Source organism: Mirounga leonina, unplaced genomic scaffold (genome assembly GCF_011800145.1).
Source record: "Mirounga leonina isolate KUSES-001 unplaced genomic scaffold, KU_Mleo_1.0 Mir_175, whole genome shotgun sequence".
In the NCBI taxonomy this organism is placed as follows: domain Eukaryota; kingdom Metazoa; phylum Chordata; class Mammalia; order Carnivora; family Phocidae; genus Mirounga; species Mirounga leonina.
Window position 1 is genome coordinate 31436991 of NW_023270453.1, and position 23460 is coordinate 31460450.

Below are 23460 nucleotides of genomic sequence, written 5' to 3' on the forward strand. Positions count from 1 at the left end.
GAGGAGGGGCAAGTTATTTATTTATTTTGGAGACTCCCATTTATTTTCTGCCACACGAGAGGGTTTCCAGAGGGGACCGAGAAATATTCAGGATTGGTGAATATGGTCAGCTCCTCTCAAACAGCTGCAGATTTGAAACGTCCAAGGAAATCATCTTTTTAAGAAAACCACCAAAGAGCCCTATTCTTTAAGGGGGAAAATATTCTGGTGGGAAAATGAAACTGGAAAAGAGAACAGTTTAGGACCTGAAAACAAATAAATACAGGAAATTTTTGAAACCTATTTTACCTTAATATTTCTTTCTTAGAATTTCTTCAAAACAGATGTTGTAAACTTTTCAGAAAAACAATTATTTGCTAGGAGAAAGTAGTCTTGATTAGGGTATGTGTCAAGGAAATATAATTATCAATTTGCCTAATTAAAATGACTATCTGAACATGCCTGAGGAATGTGAACCTTCTCAAATGAGACACGTACAATTCACTTTTTATAAACATCTGCTGACGGAGCCTCTTGATGTTAACAGGGAATGGATGACTGAAGCCAAGCTTCATCAATGCTACTACTCGAAGAAGTGCATGCAGTCCTGCCACTCCCATAGATCACCAGGGGGGAAAGGGTCTTAAAGTGCTTACCACACACTGGATGTTTGTGTGCCCCCAAAATTCTTATGTTGAAACCTAAACCCCAATGTGATGCTATGTGGAGGCAGTGAGGTCAAGAGGGCTTGGTGATGAGATTAATACCTTCTAAAAGAGACCCTAGAGTGCGCATTCCCCGCTCCCACCGTGTGAGGGCAGGGCAAGAAGATGGTCGTCTGTGAACTGGGAAGGCATGCACCACACCCGCATTCCGCGGGCGCCTTGATCTTGGACATCCAGCCTCCAGAACTGAGAAGCGTCTGTTTTTTCTAAGCCACCCCGCGTGTGGTGCTCGGTTATGACAGCCTGAACGGACTAAGACAGGCTTCGCTTGAGTAACAAACTTTGGCTAATTCAGGAAGGGGCTTCGAGGAGCGAGTGTATGAGGGTTATCAGGGCTGTGATTTGGGACAGTGTTGCTTGAGTTAACCAAGCCTCTGACAGGCAGGGTGTATTTTAGCAAGAGATGGGGAAACGCCAGTTGCTTCCCTTTCTCTTCGGGGCCGGCCTTTAGAGCCACCCTCCCCTCCCAGCTCCAGCGGCTTCACCTTCCCACGAGGCCGGGTCTGGCCTCTGCAAGCAGCTCTCAAAGGCGCCAGCAATGCCCGCAGGAAACTAGGTGAGAGCAATGGAGGTACGTTGGCAGTGGACTAGGGCTTCAGCTCCCCGTGATGTGAACCCACAAGACGAGGTGTTCTAAGCCCGAGCCACCAAGGCCAGGCCTCTAAAAGCCCTGCGCTAAATGGCCCCCACTGAGCATGCCCGCTGGGGATGCTCAGCCCACACAGGAGACTGGGCGTAGGCCCCACCACTGAGGGAAGCTCAGGGTCATCTTCCCTCTTCCTATCTCAGCAGGGGCAGTGTCCTGTCCTTTTATCTTTTCCGTCTCTCTGCCCACCTCCCCGTTCTTGTCGGGGTGAATGACTCTCTTGTTCTCTGGAGCTCCTTGCAGCCTGTGGCAACTCCAGTGGGTTAAGAAGTTTTGACACTTCCATATCGTTCCCCCATAATCTCCGTCGGAAGCCCTCCCCGCAACCACAAGCACCTCCAACTACCACGAATAAATAAACCCAAAGTGAAAAACGCGGGTGCTATGGCAATGTTGCTTCAAGCCAAGGTCTTGGGCTCCAGCTTGTAATCAGATTGCACCCCAAGTTCCTCAGGCCTAGAAATTCTTTTGCTCTCACTACCGCAGCTAGACCATTCTTTCCAAAACGGAAATCTGATCGGTGTCCTTGTTTCCTCACACATGCAGCTTCAAACTCTTTGATGCTTTTAGGTACAGACAAAACTCAATTACTTCCCCCCCCACCCCCTACCATCCTCCATTCTCTTAGAACACCACACCCCTATCCTTTCCTTCCCCATCCCGCCATGCCACAGACGTTTACACCTGTTCCATCCACAGTCCACAGTGCTCTTTCCTCCCTTCAGGGCCCTGTTAACCCACACTCAACCTTCTCGATCAGATAACACACCCCTTGCCTGGGGGAAATACTCTGCATATCCAGCAACAGAAGGTATACGATAGAATATTGCCCAGGAGGGAAGTGAGTCAACTACAGCTACTTATATCAATACAGATAAATCTCAAAAACCTCACGTTGGGCAAAAAAAAAAAAAAAAAAAAAAAAAGTCCTATTAAGGTATTTTTAAAATGGGCACTATCGCAGACTGTATTTTCCAAAACCCGCCACAGCTATATTTCTGGCCCCCACATGCTCTTCCAGAACCTTGCCACTCCCCCACCAAGAGCTGCAAAAAGAGAAAAGAACAAGGTTTTAGGACAGAGACCTTGAGGAGGAACCTTTTTAAATAGGTTAGCCAGGGAAAATCTGACCCCGGAAGTGACTTAACTTTAACTAGAGTTAGAGGGTTGAGAAAGAGCCAGGCCCTACCAGCCCGGCTATTAGCTATGGGAGCAGAGGAAAAGAAAGGCCTTCGAGAAAAACCTGTGCGGCAGGAGAACCGGGCAAAGGGCTGGATGACAAGCATGAAGCCAGAAAGGCTGAGCACGAGCCAGATCATGCAGGGCACTGGGGTGATGGCACTGGGGTGATGTCCCCGGGGGTTTACAAAACCGGTGAGGGCGTGGGAGGGAATCTTGACTCCGGGCAGAGAAAAGCCAGAGAGGACCAGGAAATCAGCTGTTCACGCTTCCCGCAGGAGGCATTTAAAAAACAAAACAACAACAACAAAACCCACATTTTTACAACGAGACAGGCTAAATCCAAACCCCAAGCGCTTAACTTTGACCCGACCCTCGCCTGCCCTCCCGCCCTGCTGTCCGATGGGCACAGTGCACATATCGCGGGAAGTAAGCGGGACTGTGGAGTATAAAAGACATCCTGGTGAACCACCACCACAAGAATAACCGCATCTAACGCGCACCTAGCGCCTACGAGCGCCACACACAAGATCACGGTTGTTATTCCCGGTTTGCAGGTGGGGAAACTGAGACCGAGTCCTGCTGAGTAACGTGCCCAAGGCAGGGCTGAAAGCAAGTCTAACTGCACAGCCCACGCTCCCGGGAAGCACCTTTGCCGCCTTACTCTCTCTTCTCCTCTATTAGGCAAGTTAGGTCAAGGCCAGCAAGGCCCCACTGCCGGGACACCCGTCTCTAAAACAGCGCCCCTCGAAGCCCTAAGAGCGCGCGGTGCGGCCGCTATTGCGGTCCCCCCCCCGCCGGAGTGCAGCCCCCGAAGCGGTCCGGCTGGAGGCGCGCAACTGTTCCCCCGACGGAAGGTTCCGCAGCCCTGAAGTCATTCCCACCCCCCACCCCCCCGCCCGGGCGAAAGGCCGGTAGTACCTGAGGGAAACGCGTCTAGGGTCCTGCCCCTGGCTCGGCGGAAAATACCCCCCGCCTCCGCAGCCGACATGGCGAGCGAGTTTCCGGCTTCCCCTGAGTACACAGTGTGGGAGGGAACGGCAGGACACCAAACAGCCCAACCGCGGGACCTGTCCTGCCGGACTCCGGGCGGCGCCCTCTGCTCAGGGCGGGGCGGCAGGGCCAGCGCGCGGGGCTCGGCCCCTCGGGGCGCCGCTAGTGCTGCCTGAGCGGGTCGGAAGCGTCAGCGGCCCCTCTGGGATCGACTGGGGCGCCTGGCCAGTGGAGGCGCCTGGACTGGGGCCCGCGTGCGTGCGCAGGGCGGGTGCTCTCGGGCTCAGGCTGGGGGGTGGGGACTTCCTTTCCCCTAAGGTGGCGTTGCCAGGTCCCCCAAATAAAAATACAGGACGCCCAGTTAGGTTGGAATTTCAGATAAACAGTGGATGACTGTTCAGTGTAAGTATAGCCCATGCAATATTTGGGAGATACTTACACTAAAATTTTGCATCGTTTATCTGAAATTCCAGTGTAACTGGGCTCCTGTATTTCAAACGACAACCCTAGCTTGAGGTCAGAAGAACTGGGCCCTGTCTCAGGACAGTCCTCCGAGCCACCAACTGTGATCTAGGACACCTGAGCATCTTCATCATCATCCAGTCACTGTCATCATCGATCACTAGGAATCATAGCTCACCTAATCTGCACATCAGCGTCAGGAGATGGTGCTGTCATTAGCCGCATTTGTCAGAAGGGGAAACTGATGATGCTCAGAGACTTGGAGCAGTTTGTACAAGGTGACTGCAAAAGCAGTGAAGTTGCCACCCACTCAAACTGGGATCTGTCCAGAAGAAAAAGAAAAAAAGGGGGGGGGGATCCATTGCGCTACACTGCTTTAGGCCTGTGTTTGCTAAAGTTGTTAAAAACACAAATTCCAGGAGGAGTTGCACCTACTGAATCCAAATCTCCAGGAGAAGGGTCTGTTTTTAACTCCTTAAGGAGTTCTTTTGATCCGTCAAGTTTGGGAAATTCTCAACTAGCTGCCTACATCCAGGAGACTGCTTCCAATCTTGGACAAGAGTTCTAATAGCAAATGGTAAGTCCTCAAAGAATATTACGCATTATAATCATCATCACTATTGATCACCATATCCCTATTCCCTGCATATGGTCTGGCCCAGGGGAGGATTCTCAGGAAACATTCAAGAGGGAATGACAAAATGAGAATTAAAAGTCCCAGTGGGGGACTCAAGACCCTGCAAGTCCCAGCCCCCGCCAGCTCTCACCCAGTAACTGTCCTCTTTCAGTTCCTTAAATATACAAATCCAGTTCCTTTTTTGCACAAGTGGATCCATCTGCTTAGAATGCATGTGCCCATTTAAACAGCAAGGCCTCTGCTTAATCACGCTTCCAAGGAGAGGCTTTACCCCCAACACTTGCACACACCCTTCCTATCTAAACCAGGTCTCCTCGTTCTTTTTATAACACTCCGTTCTTGTCTCTTATAGGTGGCCCTTTGCACAGTTGGAGCTATCACCACACATAGTCATTATTTACAGATGTATTTATTTGTTTCAGATGTCATTATTTATTCCCTGATGTCTTTCCCAGCTCGGCTGTTAAGGTCCACGAGGGTGGTTACCTCGACTGTCGTGCTCACCAGGCAGGATGCTTGAGGCATAAACACTCCAGTAGCTGCTGCATGAATAAATGGATTATGAATATCCTGACAATATAACCCTGATCTGAACCTGGGCAGTGGTTGGGCATAGCTCTATTGCTAGTGATGATGAGTAACCTCAGAACTACATAGGAACCACTGAATGATAATAATGGCTGGAACCAAACCTGTCCACCACTGGGTCCCAGCAGCATGTCCCATCTTCCCCTCATCACTACAGGTCAGTGGTTCCACTCTCCTCTGACCGAGCTCTTCCAGCTCATACCCTCTTCTGTGCAGCTGTCTGCCTGGCAGCATGAGAAGAGCATATTCCTGGGCAGCAGGACCTGCTCTGCTGGACCTGTTCAGTCCATTTCCTTTCTGTGCAACCTTGAGCAAGTCACGTCATCCTTCTGAGCTTTAGCATCTTTGTTTAAAATGAGATAATCATAGCACCAATGTCATTTGCTATTGTGAGAAGTCAGTGAAGCTCTGGGCAGTTTCTCGAACATATGAGGTGCTTGATACATTTTTTTCTAAGTTGATATTGTTATCGACTATCTCTTCAACTCATTTTTTTCTAGTCAAAATTCTCTTTTTTCAAGATTAGGTGTTTTATCAGTCAGGTATCATGTCCTAGCAAATAACCAAAAATCAGTTCAAATTGGCTCAATCAAAAAAGGAATCCATTGGGGGCGCCTGGGTGGCTCAGTCGTTAAGTGTCTGCCTTCGGCTCAGGTCATGATCCCAGGTTCCTGGGATCGAGCCCCGCATCAGGCTCCTGCTTGGCGGGAAGCCTGCTTCTCCCTCTCCCACTCCCTCTGCTTGGGTTCCCTCTCTCGCTGTGTCTCTGTCAAATAAATAAATAAAATCTTAAAAAAAAAAAAGGAATCCATTGGCATATATAAATTAAAAACCCTAAGAAGCGGGCACCTGGGTGGCTCAGTTGGTTAAGCGACTGCCTTTGCTCAGGTCATGATCCTGGAGTCCCGGGATCGAGTCCCGCATCGGGCTTCTCCCTCTGACCCTCCCCCCTCTCATGCTCTCTCTATCTCATTCTCTCTCTCAAATAAATAAATAAAATCTTTTTTAAAAAAAAACCCTAAGAAGCTTCAGGCGACGTTTGATCAAGCTGCTCATAGGATGTTATAAGAATCCAACTTTCTCCATTTATCCTCTCTGCCTTTGGTAATTTTGGCTTTATCTTCAGTCTCCATGTAGGGAACTCCTTCCCATCACTTGAAAATTCCAGGCTCCCCCTTCACAGGAGCAGAATGGCTACAACAGTTCTAGACCATACCCTCATGAGATACCATCTAGGGAGGAGAAGGAAAAAAAAAAGTCTCTTTTTCTCACCCCCCACCCCCACAAACATCCATTTGTATCACTGCAATCCCAATTTGAATATGTGCTCCTTTCTGAAGCAAGGTCAGAAGATAAATGGCATGTTTAGACTGGCTTAAGCTAGAAGGGCCACCCCTGTAGAAGGAGTGCTATCAATATCACTCAAACCACCTGCCTGAGGATGAAGAGCATAGTTCTCTTAAAATGAGATCCAGATGCCCTGATTGCCCCAAGAAAGGGGGAATGACTAATTTTTTAAAAGAGCCAATAGAGAATCCACTGTATTCCCCATGCACAGGTGAGGGTTGGGGGTGAGAGGAGGAGAGCATATCAGCCAGTGACTACCATGCCTCCTCCCCACCCTTTAAAAACTGCCCTTTTCCTTCCATCCTACCCCTTGTAACAGCTAATCCAAATGTGTTGTTACTTAGAGACCCAGGTATATAATGAAGAACACCAGTTGCTGTACTGGACTCTATTACAGCCTCACTCCGTGAAGCAAGCAGAACAATTTGTGTTAACACTCAAAGGCCCTATGCTGCTCAGCTTTTATTGTTCTTCCATCTACTTTTTAGAGATCTTCCATCTTCTCCTCACTGTCAGGCTGTGAGCTGTCACTTCTCACTGCTTCTGGAATCTGCCTGTAGCAAGTCCTCACTCTACCTCCTTCTCTCATTTCTTGTCTGCCCAGGTTTGGGAAACCAGACGACAAAGGTTGTTAGGATTATGAGCCAGGTTGGTTTACAGATTTGAGCCAGTAGGCTTGGCATAAGAGCTCAATGCCTCATTTAGAGGAAAGTGCCTGGGCTTGACTTTAATGGATATAGTCATTCCTGGTGGACTATGTGATGATAAGTTTTATGTCAAATTAGCTGGCCTCCAGTGCCGGATATTTGGTCAAGCATTATTCTGGGTGTTTCTGTGAGAGTATTCTTTAGATGAGATTTATATTTAAATTGGTAGACTTGGAGGAGAGCACATCGGCCTCCATAATGTGGGTGGGCCTCATCAAATCAGTTGAAGATCTGAATAGAACAGAGTGATTCCTCAAGTGTGAGGATTTTCAGCCAGCAGATGGCCTTTGGATTTCAACTGCAGCATTGGCTCTTCCTGGTTCTCCAGCCTGCTGGCTCACCTTCCAAATTTTGGACTTGCCAGCCCCCATAACTGTGTGAGCCAATTCCTTAAAATAAATCTCCTTCTCTGTATCTACACATTTTTGCTTCTGTTCCTCTGGAGAACCTTGACTCACACAGATTGTCAGAGGTCTTTTTTGGAAGTGTTAAAGTCCCAGAGTGAGGCTTTAATTCAGGTTGGTATCATCATTCTGGAAGGAAGGAGATTATCCTGGTGCAGCACATTTGAGATACGTGAACATGTGAGACACAATATAATGACTCAGCAATGTGGGCGCCGGGTGCCCCTCACCTTTACCCACTCCTGACCTGCACTTCTTCAGGCGGGACTAAGGAATGATGGACTAGGGAATGGGATGGGGTCAAGGTGAAGGGCAGTCCATGAGGATGTCAATTTTACACACTTGATCGTTTTTTAAAAACTGAAAATAAATACCTTGGACCTGGTCGACATGCCATGTATCCTTCAGACCCCCCAAGTCGTTGTGCTGTTGTTGTTTTTTTAGTTTATTGACTTCACTGATATTGTCACAGGCTTGGTATTAACAGGACTTGCACACTTTCCCCCTTTCCAAGGTGTTAGAGAATTTCCAAAATGTTTCAGGTGTACCTGTGTTCTCCAGCATAAAAGGTAAATCATGTCCTTGAGACCTTTTAGATATCATTGCAACTCTCTTGGGTGAGCCGCATAGCTTGTAGATTGTGTTTTTATTATCAGAAAGAAAATATAACTTATGTATGCTACCATGTATAATGATCATTTATGAGTGTCTTCCAGGTCTTTACACATAGTTTCTCCCGTTATCCCTCAAATAAAATAAAGTTTCACCTCATTTTAAAAATGAAACGATGGAGCCTCAAGAAAGCCAAGTAAGTGCCTGGAGTCATCCTACCATTTACCAAAATAGCAAAGCCTGCACCCCTCTCTTCACCCTCCTTCTGCTGATCATGGTCAATTTCCATGTCAATTTGGTGCCTATCCTCTTTGCTGCTTACCATTTGGCTTGAAGAATTTCTTCAGTCTTTGAAAACTTGTCCCCTTGGGATGCAATTTTTTACCCTGTTCAGTCACATGACCTGAATGTAAGCTAACTCTACTTACCAGCTCTGTGACCTTAGGCAAGTCACTTAACCTCTCTGAGCTACGTGTTCCTCACCTGTGCAGTGAACGTAATCATGTTTACCTGCAGAGTTGTTGGCAGAAATCAGGGACATAGCATATTTAAAGGACGTCTCATGGCCCATAATAATTGCTCAACAAACAGCTTGTTCTTATTGTGGTCATTACTCTCTCAGATACGCTCCTGAAGACTTCCCAGCATGGCAGGACACTCGGGGTTTCTTATGCATGGAGGCAGGGCTTCCTGACGTGTGGAACCCGGAATGAAGAATGTGAGTTCGAACACCATCCCCAGGGAAATCTCACGCTGGCAGAGGTCCTCCCACGTACCCTATTTCTTCAGATCGAGCTGACCATTACGGTAACTGCTAGCCACACGCGACTACTTCCATTAATCAAAATTAAATAACATTTCCATGACAGTTCTTCAGGTACACAAGACATATTTCAAGTGCTCCGTAGCCACATGCGGCTAGGATGACCTGAGTTAGAGGAAAAAGATCCAGGACATTCCAGTTCAATCTGAATATACGATAAAGTATGGCCCAGCATACTTACAAGAAAAAAAGTCATATGTTGTTTATCTGAATTCACATCTAACTGGGCATCATATCTGATTAGGGCTACCATGCTGGAGAGCACAGATGTGGAGCGTTCCCATCATTGTAGAAATTTCTAATGGACAGCTCTGCTTTAGAACCTTCATGAGCAACTCAAAGCTAATGAACCCTACCCCATTCCTGGTGTTTTTCTGTCCACCGGCACATGATGGGCATGCAGATCATGAATAGCCAGAAGTGTCCAGAACTACTATGATAAAGTTCTTGGCCTCTGAAGCAGTTAATACTAATTACTCCAGTTTTTTTTTTCATCCAAACACTTGAATTTAATTTCCTCATTTAAGCTTTTGTTCCTCCATTTTCTTTTCTTTTTTTTTTTCATCTCCCCTACATTGCTTAACACCCCTTATAAATAATATTCTGGCAATAAATAATCTTCTGTAAATAATCTTGTAGGGGCTTACTCTTCCTTTCCAATCTTAATTTTATTCAACTATATCATGAACTCAGCCTCCTGAACTATTTAAATATTTTACAATTACTCGGTGCCATGAAAAACCCTATTTTCCCTTTCTCAACAAGTATTAGTGTTTGCCTGGGTGGCTCAGTGGGTTAAGTGTCTGCCTTCGGCTCACGTCATGATCCAAGGTCCTGGGATCGAGTCCTGCATTGGGCTCCGTGCTCTGCAGGGACTCTGCTTTTCCCTCTACCCCTCCTCCCACTCATTATCTCAATTTCTCTCTCTCTCAAATAGATAAATAAAATCTAAAAAAAAAAAAAAAAAGAATTAGTGTTCTCCTGAAAACTCCAATCCTCATGACTCAATGATATATTGAGTGTATGATCTGATCTCCTTAAAGTGTTGGGGGATGTCATCAAAACATCGTGACTGCCAGTTGACCCATGAACTAGACCCGGGCTCTTGGAGCTCCTCACCTGCTCCCCTGTCCTTAGAATGTGGGTTCTGCTTGCCTTTCCTGCTGAGTGGGGAGTCTGCTTCTCCCTCCCCATCTGCCTGCTGCTCCCCCCTGCTTGTGCTCTCTCTCTCTGTCAAATAAATAAAATCTTAAAAAAAAAAAAAAAAAGAAATAGGGTCTTTGCAGATGCAATCAAGTTAAGGTGAGATCCCACTGGAGTAGGACAAGCTTGGTCTGAGGACTGGTGTCTTTATAAGAAGAGGAGAGGATGCCCATAGACCCCCAGAGAAGAAGGCCATGTGATGAGAGATGCAGACATTGGAGTGACACATCAACAAGCCAAGGAACACCAAGGATTGTAGCCAACCACCTGCAGCTTGAAGAACAGCAAGGAAGGATTCTCCCCTAGAGCCTTCTGAGGGAGCACAGTCCTGCTGACACCTTGATTTTGGACTTCTAGACTCCAGAGCTGAGAGAGATTCTATTTCTGTAGTTGTCATTGTTTAAGATTTTATTTATTTTAGAGATAGAGACAGAGCATGAGCAGGGCAGGGAGCAAAGGGAGAAGGACAAGCAGACTCCCTGCTGAGGGCAGAGCCGGATGCAGGGCTCGAGCCCCGGACCCTGAGATCATGACCTGGGCTGAAATCAAGACTCAGGTGCTCAACCGACTGAGCCACCCAGGCGCCCCTCTCTTTCTGTTGTTTTAAGCCACCCAGTTGGCGGCAATTTGTTATGGCAGCCCTAGAAAACTAATACAGATTTGTATTATTGCCATCTGGCTGATGAGAAAACAGAGGCTGTTTGAAGGACACAGAGAAGTTAGACGTGGACCCTGTCATCATAATCTATCCCGGGGGCTGTAGGAAAGCATTGTGTGCAGATTGAGAGCTTGGGCTCTGGAGGAGATAGACCTGGGTAGCATCTCAGCTCCATCACTTACTTGCCATCTGACCTCAGGCAAGTCCCCTAGGGTCCACCGAGCCACAGTGTCCTCATTTTCAAAGTGGAATACTTCATAGAGTTTGGGGGGAGGATTAAATGAGAAACTGGAGGAAAAACACCTCGACTGGTATGTGATCGGCTCTCCAAAAAATGGTACCTGTCACGATTGTCCATATTGTCAGTATTAATAGTAGATGAAACTGGCCAGGATGCTTCTAAGAGGAGGAATCAGAATTTAATTCTGATTTTGTGCTAAAGCTTCCCCCTTTAATGTAGCCTTACTGGCTTTGGGCAACAAAATCAATTGGAGGTGAGGGAGGAGGGTCTTGAGCTCCCCCTAGAGGTGAGCATGGGTTACAAACCATGGGAGGAGAGGAAAGGAAGGGAGGAAACAGATCTGTGGGAAGAACAGTATGGAGAAAGACTGATTAGGTAGAAGCAAATTGGGGAAAACTTTGAACACTAGGCAGACGAGTTGCTTTAAGACAGACGGACAGACTATGGTTTTGGTTGGAAGGAACTGGATGTGAAGAGAGCAATATAAATCTGAAACGGCTAGGTGGAAAGTTCTGGCAGTCAGAACGGAAAATTAAAAAAAAAAAATGTAGTACAGAGATGCTATGAAACAAAGACCCCGGTGACAGGATGAATACAGGGACTCTAACGCAGGAATCAAAGGTTTGGGTTTCTAGCCTGAGAAAATAGAAGAAAAAATGATTCTGCTCTCAGAAACAGGTTAGTTGGAGGCGAGAGCCAATTTTGGGGGTAGTGGGGAAATGATGAATTCGCTTTTGAACAAGCGGAAATGGATGGAATTTTTTCTCCTTTTATGACCCTTTTTTGCTGGTGTTCTATTCATACGTTTTTGTCTGCCACCCAGGTAGTCCAGTGTTACGGAAAGACGGAGATGGTAAACTGTGAGATTTAAGGCCCCTCTTTAATTTCCCAAATTTCCCAGGAAAAGTCCAACTACCTGATACAGCTATGGTCTTTGCAAAATGGTAAAGCACTGAAGAGAAGATGAGAATTTCCGTAATCCTATCCTTCCCAGACATCCCTACAGCAAACAGTTTTAGATATACAGATACTGATACCCATTATAGATATAGCTTGACTTTATAATGTTTATAGGAATGTGTGTGTATTAGGGATTTAGGGGGGTGTCCAAGAAATATCTTCTTTATTAGCTATGTAAGGATATTTTATTGGATATTTAAGGAGATCAATCTATCTCTTATCACTGATAAAAGCAAATTTGGAGGACATAGCTGATGTAGGTAACCAAGTGGGCTTTCTAATGCTTTCTGCCTCTGAATGAGATGGTAATTTGGTATGTAGCAATAGATAACTCGCCCAGTCATTGCTCAGCTGGATAATGATCAGCATCTCCCAGCAGGGGCAGAACCGGCTCCTCTAAACTTGCCTGGTTTAGTGGGGAGCAGATAACAGGAGGCCAGCTCTGGAACCAGGCTGACCCAGTAAGAGGAAGTGCTCATGCCCAGTTCATCCTTGACAAGTGACCAATCAGGGAAGTCCTCCCTCCTCCCCTGGCATGTTATAAAGGGGTGGGATGGAGAAGAGTCAGGAAAACCCCTCCACTGGGAAGCATGATGGAGTGGGGAGCAATGGCACAAAATATTAGAATTTGTATGTTTATTTCTGAGCCTTTTTCACTACCCTCAGAGCTCCACGAAAATGCTCAGGGGGATATAGGGGGGGGATCTGCTGGTTTTTTTGTTTTTGTTTTTTAAAGATTTTATTTATTTATTTGCCAGAGAGAGAGATAGCAAGAGCAGGAACACAAGCAGGGGGAGTGGGAGAGGGAGAAGCAGGCTCCCTGCCAAGCAGGGAGCCCGATGCGGGACTCGATCCCAGAACCCTGGGATCATGACCTGAGCCGAAGGCAGAGGCTTAATGACTGAGCCACCCAGGTGCCCAGGATCTGCTGTTTTGTAAGCTGCTTTCTTCACTTAATATGTTGACACCATTTATACACAGAGAGTGTGTGTTTGTGTGTGTGTAAAACTCTGAATTGTTCCAAATTCCATTTGGGTTCTATTCTGGGGTTGTTTCAAATTCTCTTCTTCTCAAGAGAACTATGTGAAATTGCTGTTTTCATACATCAAAATGGTCAAATATCAGCAGTTCGTGTTTCAACCTAATATTTATAAGCAATGCTGCAATGAACAGTTTCAACATATTGGTACACGTTTCTGATAATTTCTTCAGGATAAATTCCTAGAAACGGAGCCATGAGACTAAAGAGTATACACATGTGAAATGTTGATGGGGTTTCTCAGGGTGCCTTCTGTTCCACCAACATGTATGAAACTCCCCAGCTCCCTGACAATTGCCAAACAAAGCCATGGGTAGATCAATTCACTCATATCAAGTATGTATGCACTCCTCTTTGTTAGATTTTTCTGTGGAACTTTTGTTTCCAGTTGCCTTCCTTTGGGGTCTTCTTTCCTCTGGCATACGGATACCCAACTGCCTCCCCCACCCCTCACTGCCCAAGAATCAGGAGGAAGAAATCTGAACTATGCTTTCTTCCACGTCAACTGTAACAGAATTTCTTGAAGTGTGATTTCTATGAAAAAAGTGGCTTATCTTTTTTAATCTCCTATACATTGCATTAATTAACTTCTGAGATTGGTGTGCATGGTGAATAGAAAATGTTGTCAATAGGGGCGCCTGGGTGGCTCAGTCGTTTGAGTGTCCAACTCTTGACTTCAGCCAGGTCATGATCTCAGGGTCATGAGATCGAGCCCCCTGTCGGGCTCCACGCTCAGTGTGGAGCCGCTTGAGCTTCTCTCTCTCCCTCTCCTTCTGCTCCTCCCCCCATTTATACTCTGTCTCTCTCTAAATAAATAAATAAATAAAATCTTAAGAAAAAATAAAATGTTGTCAATAAAATAAAAGTAAATTTTAAAGTAAGCTCACAGGGCGCCAGCTATAATAGTAAGCATTTAGCTTATGGAATCTTCACAGCCAACCTGAGAAATAGGTATAGGCATCCCCAATTTACAGTTGAGGAACTTGGGCTCAGAGAGGTTTAGTAGCTCACCCAAGGTGGCACAGCCCCCGTATTAGTTATCTATTGCTACATACCAAATTACCACATGCTTAGCAGCTTAAAACAACAACTATTTATTATTTTACATTTGCTGAGGGTCAGAAGTCTGGGCATAGCTTGGCTAGGAACGCTGCATGTAGGCTGTCACAGACTGCCACCAGGTGCCAGCAAGACTGGGGTCTCATCTGAAGACTTGACCGGGGAAGATCTGCTGCCAAGCTCTTACATGGTTGCTTGTTGGTCTGAGGGCTTTAGTTCCTGCTGGCACTTGGCTGGAGGCTGCCCTCAGTCCTTTGGCACATGTCCTTTCCAACATAGCAGCTCACAATATCAAAGCCAGGAAAGGAGAAAATCTTCTAGTGAGACAGAACTCATTGTGCATAGCTTCATCACAGAAGTAGCATCCTGTCACTCTTGCTATAGTCTTTTGGTTAGCAGCAAGTCACCAGACCAGTACACACCCAAAGGAAGAGGGTTGCGTAGGGACATGAATACCAGGTGGTAAGACTCTTTGTAGGACATTATATACCCTGCCTGTCAAAGCAATTAAATAGCAGAACTAACATCTGAAGTCGGTTTTTTCAAATACTGAAGGTCCCCATAGTTAACCACTATGTTTACTGCCTTTCCAAATTAACCCAGTTACATCTCAGAAAGATTAATCTGGTTATTCTAACATGGACCCTAGCAGTTTTTTTGTTTGTTTGTTTGTTTGTTTTAGGTATTATCCTTTTAAATTTAATCTCCCAAGTGGGAAGCAGAAAGATACATCCAGGGTGGGCGAATTAACCAGTTCCATGGATTTTAGTTAGGGGTAACTTTAGAAAGTAGGACTAATGACCACAAGACTTCCAGTGTTAAATCCTGACCCCTAGATATTAGACTTAGCCTTCTCATATGACTTTTAGATCATTTAACCAATTTACTAAGGATAAAATAAATTTGGAGCAGACAATTAGATTCAGATCTAGCAGATAGAGCAGATAGAGCACAGCTGCCTTGGGAGAAATAACTTATATTATTTGTCCAATCCTTTCTCCCCTCCCATTTGGTATCTTGAATCTGTAGCTAAATTCAGAATTGAAATGACTAGGTTTAATAAACATCTTCAGACATAACCATACATCTGTGTGTAATTTGGTTTGGGGAAGAACAGGAGAACTGGTTCATGGGGGCATCTATGTGGGCAGAGAAATATCTTCATTTATTGAAATGTTCCTAGCAACAGAAGTTTGTTTTCTTTTTTGCCCCCAAATTCTCAAACTAGAAACAGGCAAAATGATGATAAGAAATTTAGAAAATTATAGACTTATTTTAGTTTCTTTAGAGTGTTATAAGGATATCTTGTTGCATTTGCTAACAGAAAGTTAAAATCTTTTTTTTTTTTTAATTTTAATGCCAATCTTGGGTTAATGTGGATTTTTTTTTTTTTCCAAAAGCTAACTTATACAACAGCAGGTAAATGCTATTATATTAGATTGCTTCAGGACTGCTTTGGCATTTCAAATGCCTTTCCCTCACGTGACAATTTTTCTTTAGCTATTTTCATATTATTCAACCCTGCATGCATTTAGAACTTAGCCAGTTCAATCCCTTCTGGGAAGTAACAACAACAGTAATAACGTTTATTAAAAAATTATATCCATCAATTACAGTGTTTCATACCATGCTCTGCATTTTCCACACATTGCTTCATTCTCTCTCCATAATAATCCTAAAAAGTAGGTACTTATCCTAATTTTACAGAGGAAGAAAATGAGGTTTGCAGCTCAGAGAACTTTAGCAAAATGCTCGAGGCCACAGAGTTAGGAATTGGTGGAGCAGGATTTGAGACCCTGCTCTTTAGAACTTATGTTATGCGGCCACCCCAGGGTTTGGGCATATACAATGAATGAATGAATGAATGACCAATGAGCTTAATTGCAGCAAGCCTTACTTTAAAAATCATATTTTCTCAGGGCGCCTGGGTGGCTCAGTCAGTTAAGCATCCCATTCTTGGTTTTGGCTCAGGTCATGATCTCAGGGTCGTGATATGGAGCCCCCCTTGGGGCTCTGTGCTCAGTGGGGAGTCTGCCTGAGACGCTCTCCCTCTTCCTCTGCCCCTCCCCCTGTTCTCGCTCTCTAAAATAAATAAATAAATCTTAAAAAAACATTTTAAATCGTATTTTCTCAACTCCCCCACCCTACCTTGGCAATACATGTTCTATAATAGAAGCTCCCGCAGGAGGTAAAGAGTATGCACTGTGACGTCAAGCAGTGCTTTATTCCAGTTCAGACTTGCAGCTTTTTAGCTAAGTGATCTTGGCCAAATTGTATAAACTTGCCGAGCCTAGTTCGCTCCTATGACAAAACAGGAATCCTACGTGCATCCACTCCTTAGAGTCAATATCTGTATCTACAAGGATGTATAGATCTTCTTCAACTTATGATGGGGTGACACCTGGATAAACCCATCATAAGCTGAACATATCATTAAGTCGAAAATGCACTTGATGCACCTAACCCACTCTACAGCGTAGCTTAGCCTCGCCCCCACCTTACACGTACTCAGAACATATATATTAGCCTACAGTTGGGCAAAATCATCTAGCACAAAGCCTATTTTATAACCAGGTGTTAAATATCATGCACAGTTTATTGAATATAGTACCGAAAGTGAGAAACAGAATGGTCATATGGGTACAGACAGAATGGGTGTCAGCTTATTGGTTGTTTGCCCTCCTGATCGTGTGCCTGGGGGCTGCAGCTGCCGCCACTGCCCAGGATCACAAGAGAGGATCCTACAGCATGTCCCTACCCTGGGCAAAGATCCAAATTCAAAACTCCAAGTACAGTTTCTACTGAATGTATCTCATTTTCACACCATTGCAGAGTCAAAAAATTGTTAAGTCGAACCATGCTAAGTCGGGGACCATTTGTACAAGTAAAGAGCTTCACGCCATGCCTGACATGGGTAAATGTTTACTCGTGGGCAGTTACTACCACATGGAGTTGTGGGAATCTGGATTTAAACCCTGGTTCTGGCACTTACTTGCTCTGCATCTAGAAGCACGTACTTAACCTCTCTAAAATGGGCATCGTAACATCTCCATTGTTGTCAGGGATTTTTTAAAGGGTTGGATGGCAGTGGTTCTCAAATGTCATCAAGCAGGCATTTGGCCATGTCTGGAGACATTTTGGTTGTCATGACTGAGCGGGGACACCACGGGCATCTAGTGGGTAGAAGCCAGGGATGCTACCAAACACCCTATTGTGCAGAGGACAGCCCCCCCCCCCCAAAGAACCATCTGGACTCCAATATCAATAGTTCCAAGGGCGATACATCCTGTTGTGTGGGCATGTCATGAAGAGCAAGTGCCCGATCAATGCTAGCTAGTATAATTTCCTATCTCTTTGAGCTTCCATTTCAATCAAAGCGTTGTTTCTGGGAGCCCTGTCAGTTTTAAAATTCTCTGATTCAACATATGTGAAGTAGCTGCACCCACACATGTGAAACAAGTAGGACACGAACACTGTTGCTGAGTGTTCTCGTGAAGACCAGTTGAAAACAATGATCTATGTTGGCAAAATGGAAAATTCGCTTTTTTGTTATTCAAAGTTTTGTAGAAATCTTACTTTAGAACAAAAGTTGAAAGCAGTCCTTATAAAAACTCATTTTTTTCTCCCCATTTTATATTAAAAGAACAGCACTGGGGAGAAACTATTTGTGCTATAATCCCATGCCTATTTGCAAGGCTTTTATAAAACTCAAGGTTTTCTGGGACAGGAAATGTCCACTTATTACTAATTTTTTTTCCTGAAAAGTTATGGTTATGGGCATATTTGTCCATTTATGTTTTGGGAGTTAAAGTTGACATATTAGGTCATTCTTTCCCTAGAGATCAGCCTTTTTTTTTAATGCATGCTCTTTTCTTTTTATAATAGCAACACTTAATCATAGTGGCGAATTTGCAGAATCTAAAGAAGTATTATAGAGAAGGAGGAGAAGAAGAAAACAGGCATAATCTCATCACCCAAATATACCCAAACGAAGTACTACTAATATTTTGGCATATTTCTTCCTAGAGTTCTTTCTCTAAGCATTTCTTTAGACAATTGAAATGAAACCACATAAAAAGTTTTATATTACCTTCCTCACTTAACATCAGAGCATAAAAATTCCGGCATGTTATAAAAATACATCCTAAACATTTCTAGAGCTGTAGCATATTTCATCATATTAATGTATACTTTAAAATTTTATTACTCGTTTGTAAAATATTTCATTATATAATGAATTAGTTGCAAAATGTCAAAAAACAGAGTATACCAAATGAAAATTAAAAATTAACCCCTCGGGGCGCCTGGGTGGCTCAGTTGGTTGAGCGACTGCCTTCGGTTCAGGTCATGATCCCAGGGTCCTGGGATCGAGTCCCACATCGGGCTCCCCCTGCTCTGCGGGGAGCGTGCTTCTCCCTCTGCCTCTGCCTGCCACTCCCCCTGCTTGTGCTCTCTCTCTCTCTCTCTCTGTCAAATAAATAAATAAAAATCTTAAAAAAAAAAAATTAACCCCTGGATCCTCCTCAAACTTTCTTCAGTTGTAACTATTTTTAACGATTCCATGGGTATTTCCGCGATGCTGTTTGTGGTATCTGCCGAAGAGTTCCAGCCATTTTCCCAGGCACCTAGTATGAGCGCACCTGCTGGCTAGTGTAGGGTTTGGTTAGACCACGTGACTAGTTCTGGCCAATGAGTTGTGAGTTTTGTTTTTGTTTTTGTTTTTTTTAAAGATTTTATTTATTTATTTGACAGAGAGAGAGAGACACAGCGAGAGAGGGAACACAAGCAGGGGGAGTGGGAGAGGGAGAAGCAGGCTTCCTGCGGAGCATGGAGCCCGATGTGGGGCTCGATCCCAGGACCCTGGGACCATGACCTGAGCCGAAGGCAGACGCTTAACGACTGAGCCACCCAGGTGCCCCATTTTTTTTCTTTTTGACACAGAGGGAACACAGGCAGGGGGAGTGGGAGGAGAAGCAGGCTTCCAGCGTAGCAGGGAGCCCGATGCAGGGCTCGATCCCAGAATACTGGGATCATGACCCGAGCCGAAGTCAGATGCTTAATGACCGAGCCACCCAGGCGCCCCAAGTTGTGAGTATTTAATTACTGCTGGTAAGATCCTCCAGGGCCTTCCTCTGCCGTCTCAACTACCGATGTTTCAGTTAGTAGCTGCTTTCTCAGCCAAGTACCAGAGAGAAGGTGACACAGAGCAGAATTCCCAGACAACTCATAGCGGGCAGGTATAGTAACTGAGTAATAACACAAATTGTTTCATTGAGGGGTTGTCTGTTACAATAGTATAACAGCATAGAGCTGTAGGGCCCCCCTGTTGTCACTAATAGAGCGGTAGTGTTTATACATATACACATACACACATGCGCGCGCGCGCGCACACACACACACAAATTGACTGTAATGTATGCATTCTTTTGTAGTCCGCTCTTCTTTTTTGCTAAGAAATAGATTTATTATTCAAAGTTGTACACTGAACATCTACTATGCCTTGGTACTATGCTAGATGTTGATGCTGTATCATTGAACCAAACAACCAAAAAAAGAAAAAAAAAAACCTACCCTCCATGCCATTTACGTACATGGATAGCTTTCCATGTTTGTACATGTATACTGACCTTTTTCTTCTTTTTTTTTTAAAGGATTTTATTTATTTATTTCAGACAGAGACAGCAAGAGAGGGAACACAAGCAGGGGGAGTGGGAGAGGGAGAAGCAGGCTTCCTGCTGAGCGGGGAGCCCCATGCGGGGCTCCATCCCAGGATCCTGAGATCATGACCCGAGCTGAAGGCAGATGCTTAATGACTGAGCCACCCAGGCGCCCCTGACCTTATTATTCTTAACAGTTACCTATTATTCTATTGTAGGGATGTACCAGATTCATTTGCCATACTCCTACTTCCAAATATTGAGGTTCTTCCCGATTGGTCTATTCTTGGAAAGCAAGGGTACTGTAAATATCCATGTACATGGGTATCACACACACACACCTGTGTGTGACAACTGGCCTTGTGAATCCACCTTAGTTCACTTCACTGTTCTTTCACAACTGGACATGGGGACCATTTTGAATTTTTGGTTATTGTCCATGTAGTGGTTTTAGAGTTAACACCTGTTTGTTTGAAGATTTTGGGGCAGTAGGACTGGATCAGAGAGTCTGGGCACTCTTCAGGCATGATTCTCTTCTACAGACTTCCTACTTCAGCAGGAATTGTCCAGGCATCTGGGGTTGTTCTACGTAGGAAGTAAGAGGATGTGCAACGCCCCTCACTAGCCCTTCCTTCTCAAGGCCATCTGAGACACCAAGAAAAATCAAGCCAGGAAATGAAAAACTCAGTTGATATGGGTGGACAGACTATTTTTATTAAGACTGTTTTTTAAGCCATTAGCATTTTACTTGATTTTCTTTTCTAGGCATTAATGTCTTTCTTTGCTTTTTAAACAAAGTTGCTCTAATGGACACTTTACACAGATGACTTCACACCTGCATCGACCTTGAGCCCCATAGGGCGCACCTCTTGGGCTTCACGGTGAGCTCACTTCTCTACTCTCCAAGATGATGACTCATATCTTTTCACTTTATCTTCCCACTATCACACCTACCCCCTGTCTGTGGCTATACCATGTACCCACCTCCCTGCTTCCAATGATCATGTAGGGACAGACTGTGATACCCACAAAAGACACCCCTTATCTTGTGCATAGCATCTTATTCCCTCTTACCAGCCCAAGAGATAGTAATGCTTCCTTTTGCTACTTTATCATTCACTTTAACACGGAATGGTGCATAGATTTTTTTCTTTTTCTTTTTTGAAATATTATTATGGTTTATTATAATTTTCTTTCTTCCTTCCTCTCTTTCTTTTTTTTTCTTCCCTTCCTTCCTTCCTTCCTTCCTTTTCTTTCTTTCTTTGATGTAATGTTCCATGATTCATTATTTGTGTATAACACCCAGTGCTCCATTCAATACGTGCCCTCTTTAATACCCATCACCAGGCTAACCCATCCCCCCACCCCCCTCCCATCTAGAACCCTCAGTTTGTTTCTCAGAGTCCATAGTCTCTCATGGTTCATCTCCCCCTCCGATTCCCCCCCTTCATTTTTCCCTTCCTACTATCTTCTTCTTCTTCTTCTTTTTTTTTAACATATAATGCTTTACTTGTTTCAGAGGTACAGGTCTGTGGTTCATCAGTCTTAGACAATTCACAGCGCTCATCATAGCACATACCCTCCCCAATGTCTATCACCCAGCCACCCCATCCCTCCAACCCCCCACCACTCCAGCAACCCTCAGTTTGTTTCCTGAGATTAAGAATTCTTCATATCAGTGAGATCATATGATATATGTCTTTCTCTGATTGACTTACTTTGCTTAGCATAATACCCTCTAGTTCCAACCATGTCGTTGCAAATGGCAAGATTTCATTTTTTGATGGCTGCATAATATTCCATTGTGTATATATATATATATATATATATATATATATATATATATTCTTTATCCATTCATCTATCAAAGGACATCTTGGCTCTTTCCATAGTTTGGCTATTGCGGACATTACTGCTATGAACATTGGGGTGCAGGTGCCCCTTCGGATCCCTACATTTGTATCTTTGGGGTGAATACCCAGTAGGGTGCATAGATTTTTGTTATAGGACAAGGCTAGCCATGAAAGTGCCTGCTCTTCCTTTCTGGAAAGGGAATAAAAACAAGATGCAAAGGGCAACATCTTATCAGGTTTTCTAACCACATCAGAAGTCCTCTGAAAATGATGTGGGCTGCAACTGTGCTATCCGGAAGGATTTGCCTATGGGACAACCCAGGCGCTGCCCACATTGCAGATTGTCCCAGACATGCCGTGAATTTTTAACTGCTCTGGGCTACTGTATTTCCAGCCCCCAGAGTTGTTGGTGGCATGACATTCAGGGTCCCTAGCATGCATGCAATCATCAGAGCGGACTAACTGGAAAAAATGAAATCCTATTGTCTTGCTCTTTATCCAGTATGGTTACAGGCTTTCCCAGTTAAACAAATAAATAGGCAGAACTCCGAGCTAGGATGATGGGCAGGGGGAGTGGCCCGTCTTTGAGACTTGCATTCATTTGTTCTGCAAATATGTATTGCATGTCTCCTTGGTACCAGGCACTGCTTTGGGGGCTTGGGATTCAGGAGTAAGTAAAACAAAGATATCACTCCTCATGAAGCTTACATTCTAGGAGGGGAGTTCAGATGATATACATAATAGATGACAGAATGTGATGGATATTCATGCTATGAAAAAAAAAAAAAAGGACAAAGTCGAACAGAGCAAAGAAGTCTGAGCATGCCAAGGGGGGAGAGAAGGCAGTTTGCATCATCATGTAGAGCGGTCAGCCCTCTCAGAGAAGATAAAATTTCAGCAAAGATCAAAGGTGGTAAGGGAATTAACCAAGCAGGTATCTGGGGGAAGAGTGTCCCAGTTGAGAAAAAAGCTAGAGCAAATTCTCGAGGAGGTGGGAGGGGGGTGCCTGGAACAACAAGGAGAAGCAAAGACACCATTGTACCAGGAGTCAATGAACAAGAGGACTGGAGTAGGAGAAGCAGCCTGGGAGGGGATGGGAACACATCACATCAAGTCCTTTTATACCACCGTAAGAGCTTTGAGTGAAATGGGAGCCAGTGCAAGATTTTGAGCAGAGGCGTGATGTGATCTGACTTAGGTTTTTAAAGGATCACTCTGTCTCCTATGTTGAGAATTGAGCAGAGGGAAAGAGAGAAGCCAGGGGTCCTATCCAGGCCAGGGTCGACATCAGGACAAGATGCCAGAGGAGCAGACAGAGAGCAGTGGTTAGACTCTGAATGCATTTTGAGGATAAAGTCAGCCTGATTTTCTGAGGGCTTGGATGAGTAGAGAAGGCTTGGATTTCATCCCGAAGGATGCAATTGTTAAGACATAGTCTGGGAGCATTGGTGGGAGAAACAGATTTCAGGGGGGTGAGGGAATCAGGAGTTCATTTGGGGGCATGTCGGGTTTGTGATGCCTGCTAGATATCCAAGTGTAGATGTTAGTAGGCAGTTGGATAGATGCATCTAGAATAGAGGAGAGAAGTCTGGGTTTGATATTGACAAGTGCTTAAACTTTTTTTTCTTTTTTTTTTCAAGTAGGCACCACGCCCAACACGGGGCTTGAACCCACAACTGTGAGATCAA

At 44.7% G+C, this 23460-nt stretch overlaps 1 protein-coding gene and 1 long non-coding RNA gene across 4 annotated transcripts in view; one reads left to right on the forward strand and one right to left on the reverse strand.

The window, feature by feature from the left end:
- CPPED1 (calcineurin like phosphoesterase domain containing 1) overlaps positions 1-3671 on the reverse strand; it is a 102581-nt gene extending 98910 nt beyond the window's left edge. For 2 of the 3 annotated variants that reach the window (XM_035022298.1, XM_035022296.1), the window contains exon 1: positions 3451-3671. In XM_035022298.1, coding sequence (XP_034878189.1) covers positions 3451-3520 — 70 coding nt within the window. In that variant the 5' untranslated portion in view covers positions 3521-3671. The remainder of the gene's footprint in view (positions 1-3450) is intronic. The other variant, XM_035022297.1, reaches the window with a different exon arrangement.
- A 617-nt stretch (positions 3672-4288) lies between these two features.
- Positions 4289-23454, forward strand: LOC118021845. Its single transcript, XR_004682316.1, has 4 exons — positions 4289-4561; positions 8902-9086; positions 20718-20800; positions 23416-23454. It is a non-coding gene; the product is annotated as an uncharacterized LOC118021845 (long non-coding RNA).
- The last annotated feature ends 6 nt before the right edge of the window (positions 23455-23460 follow it).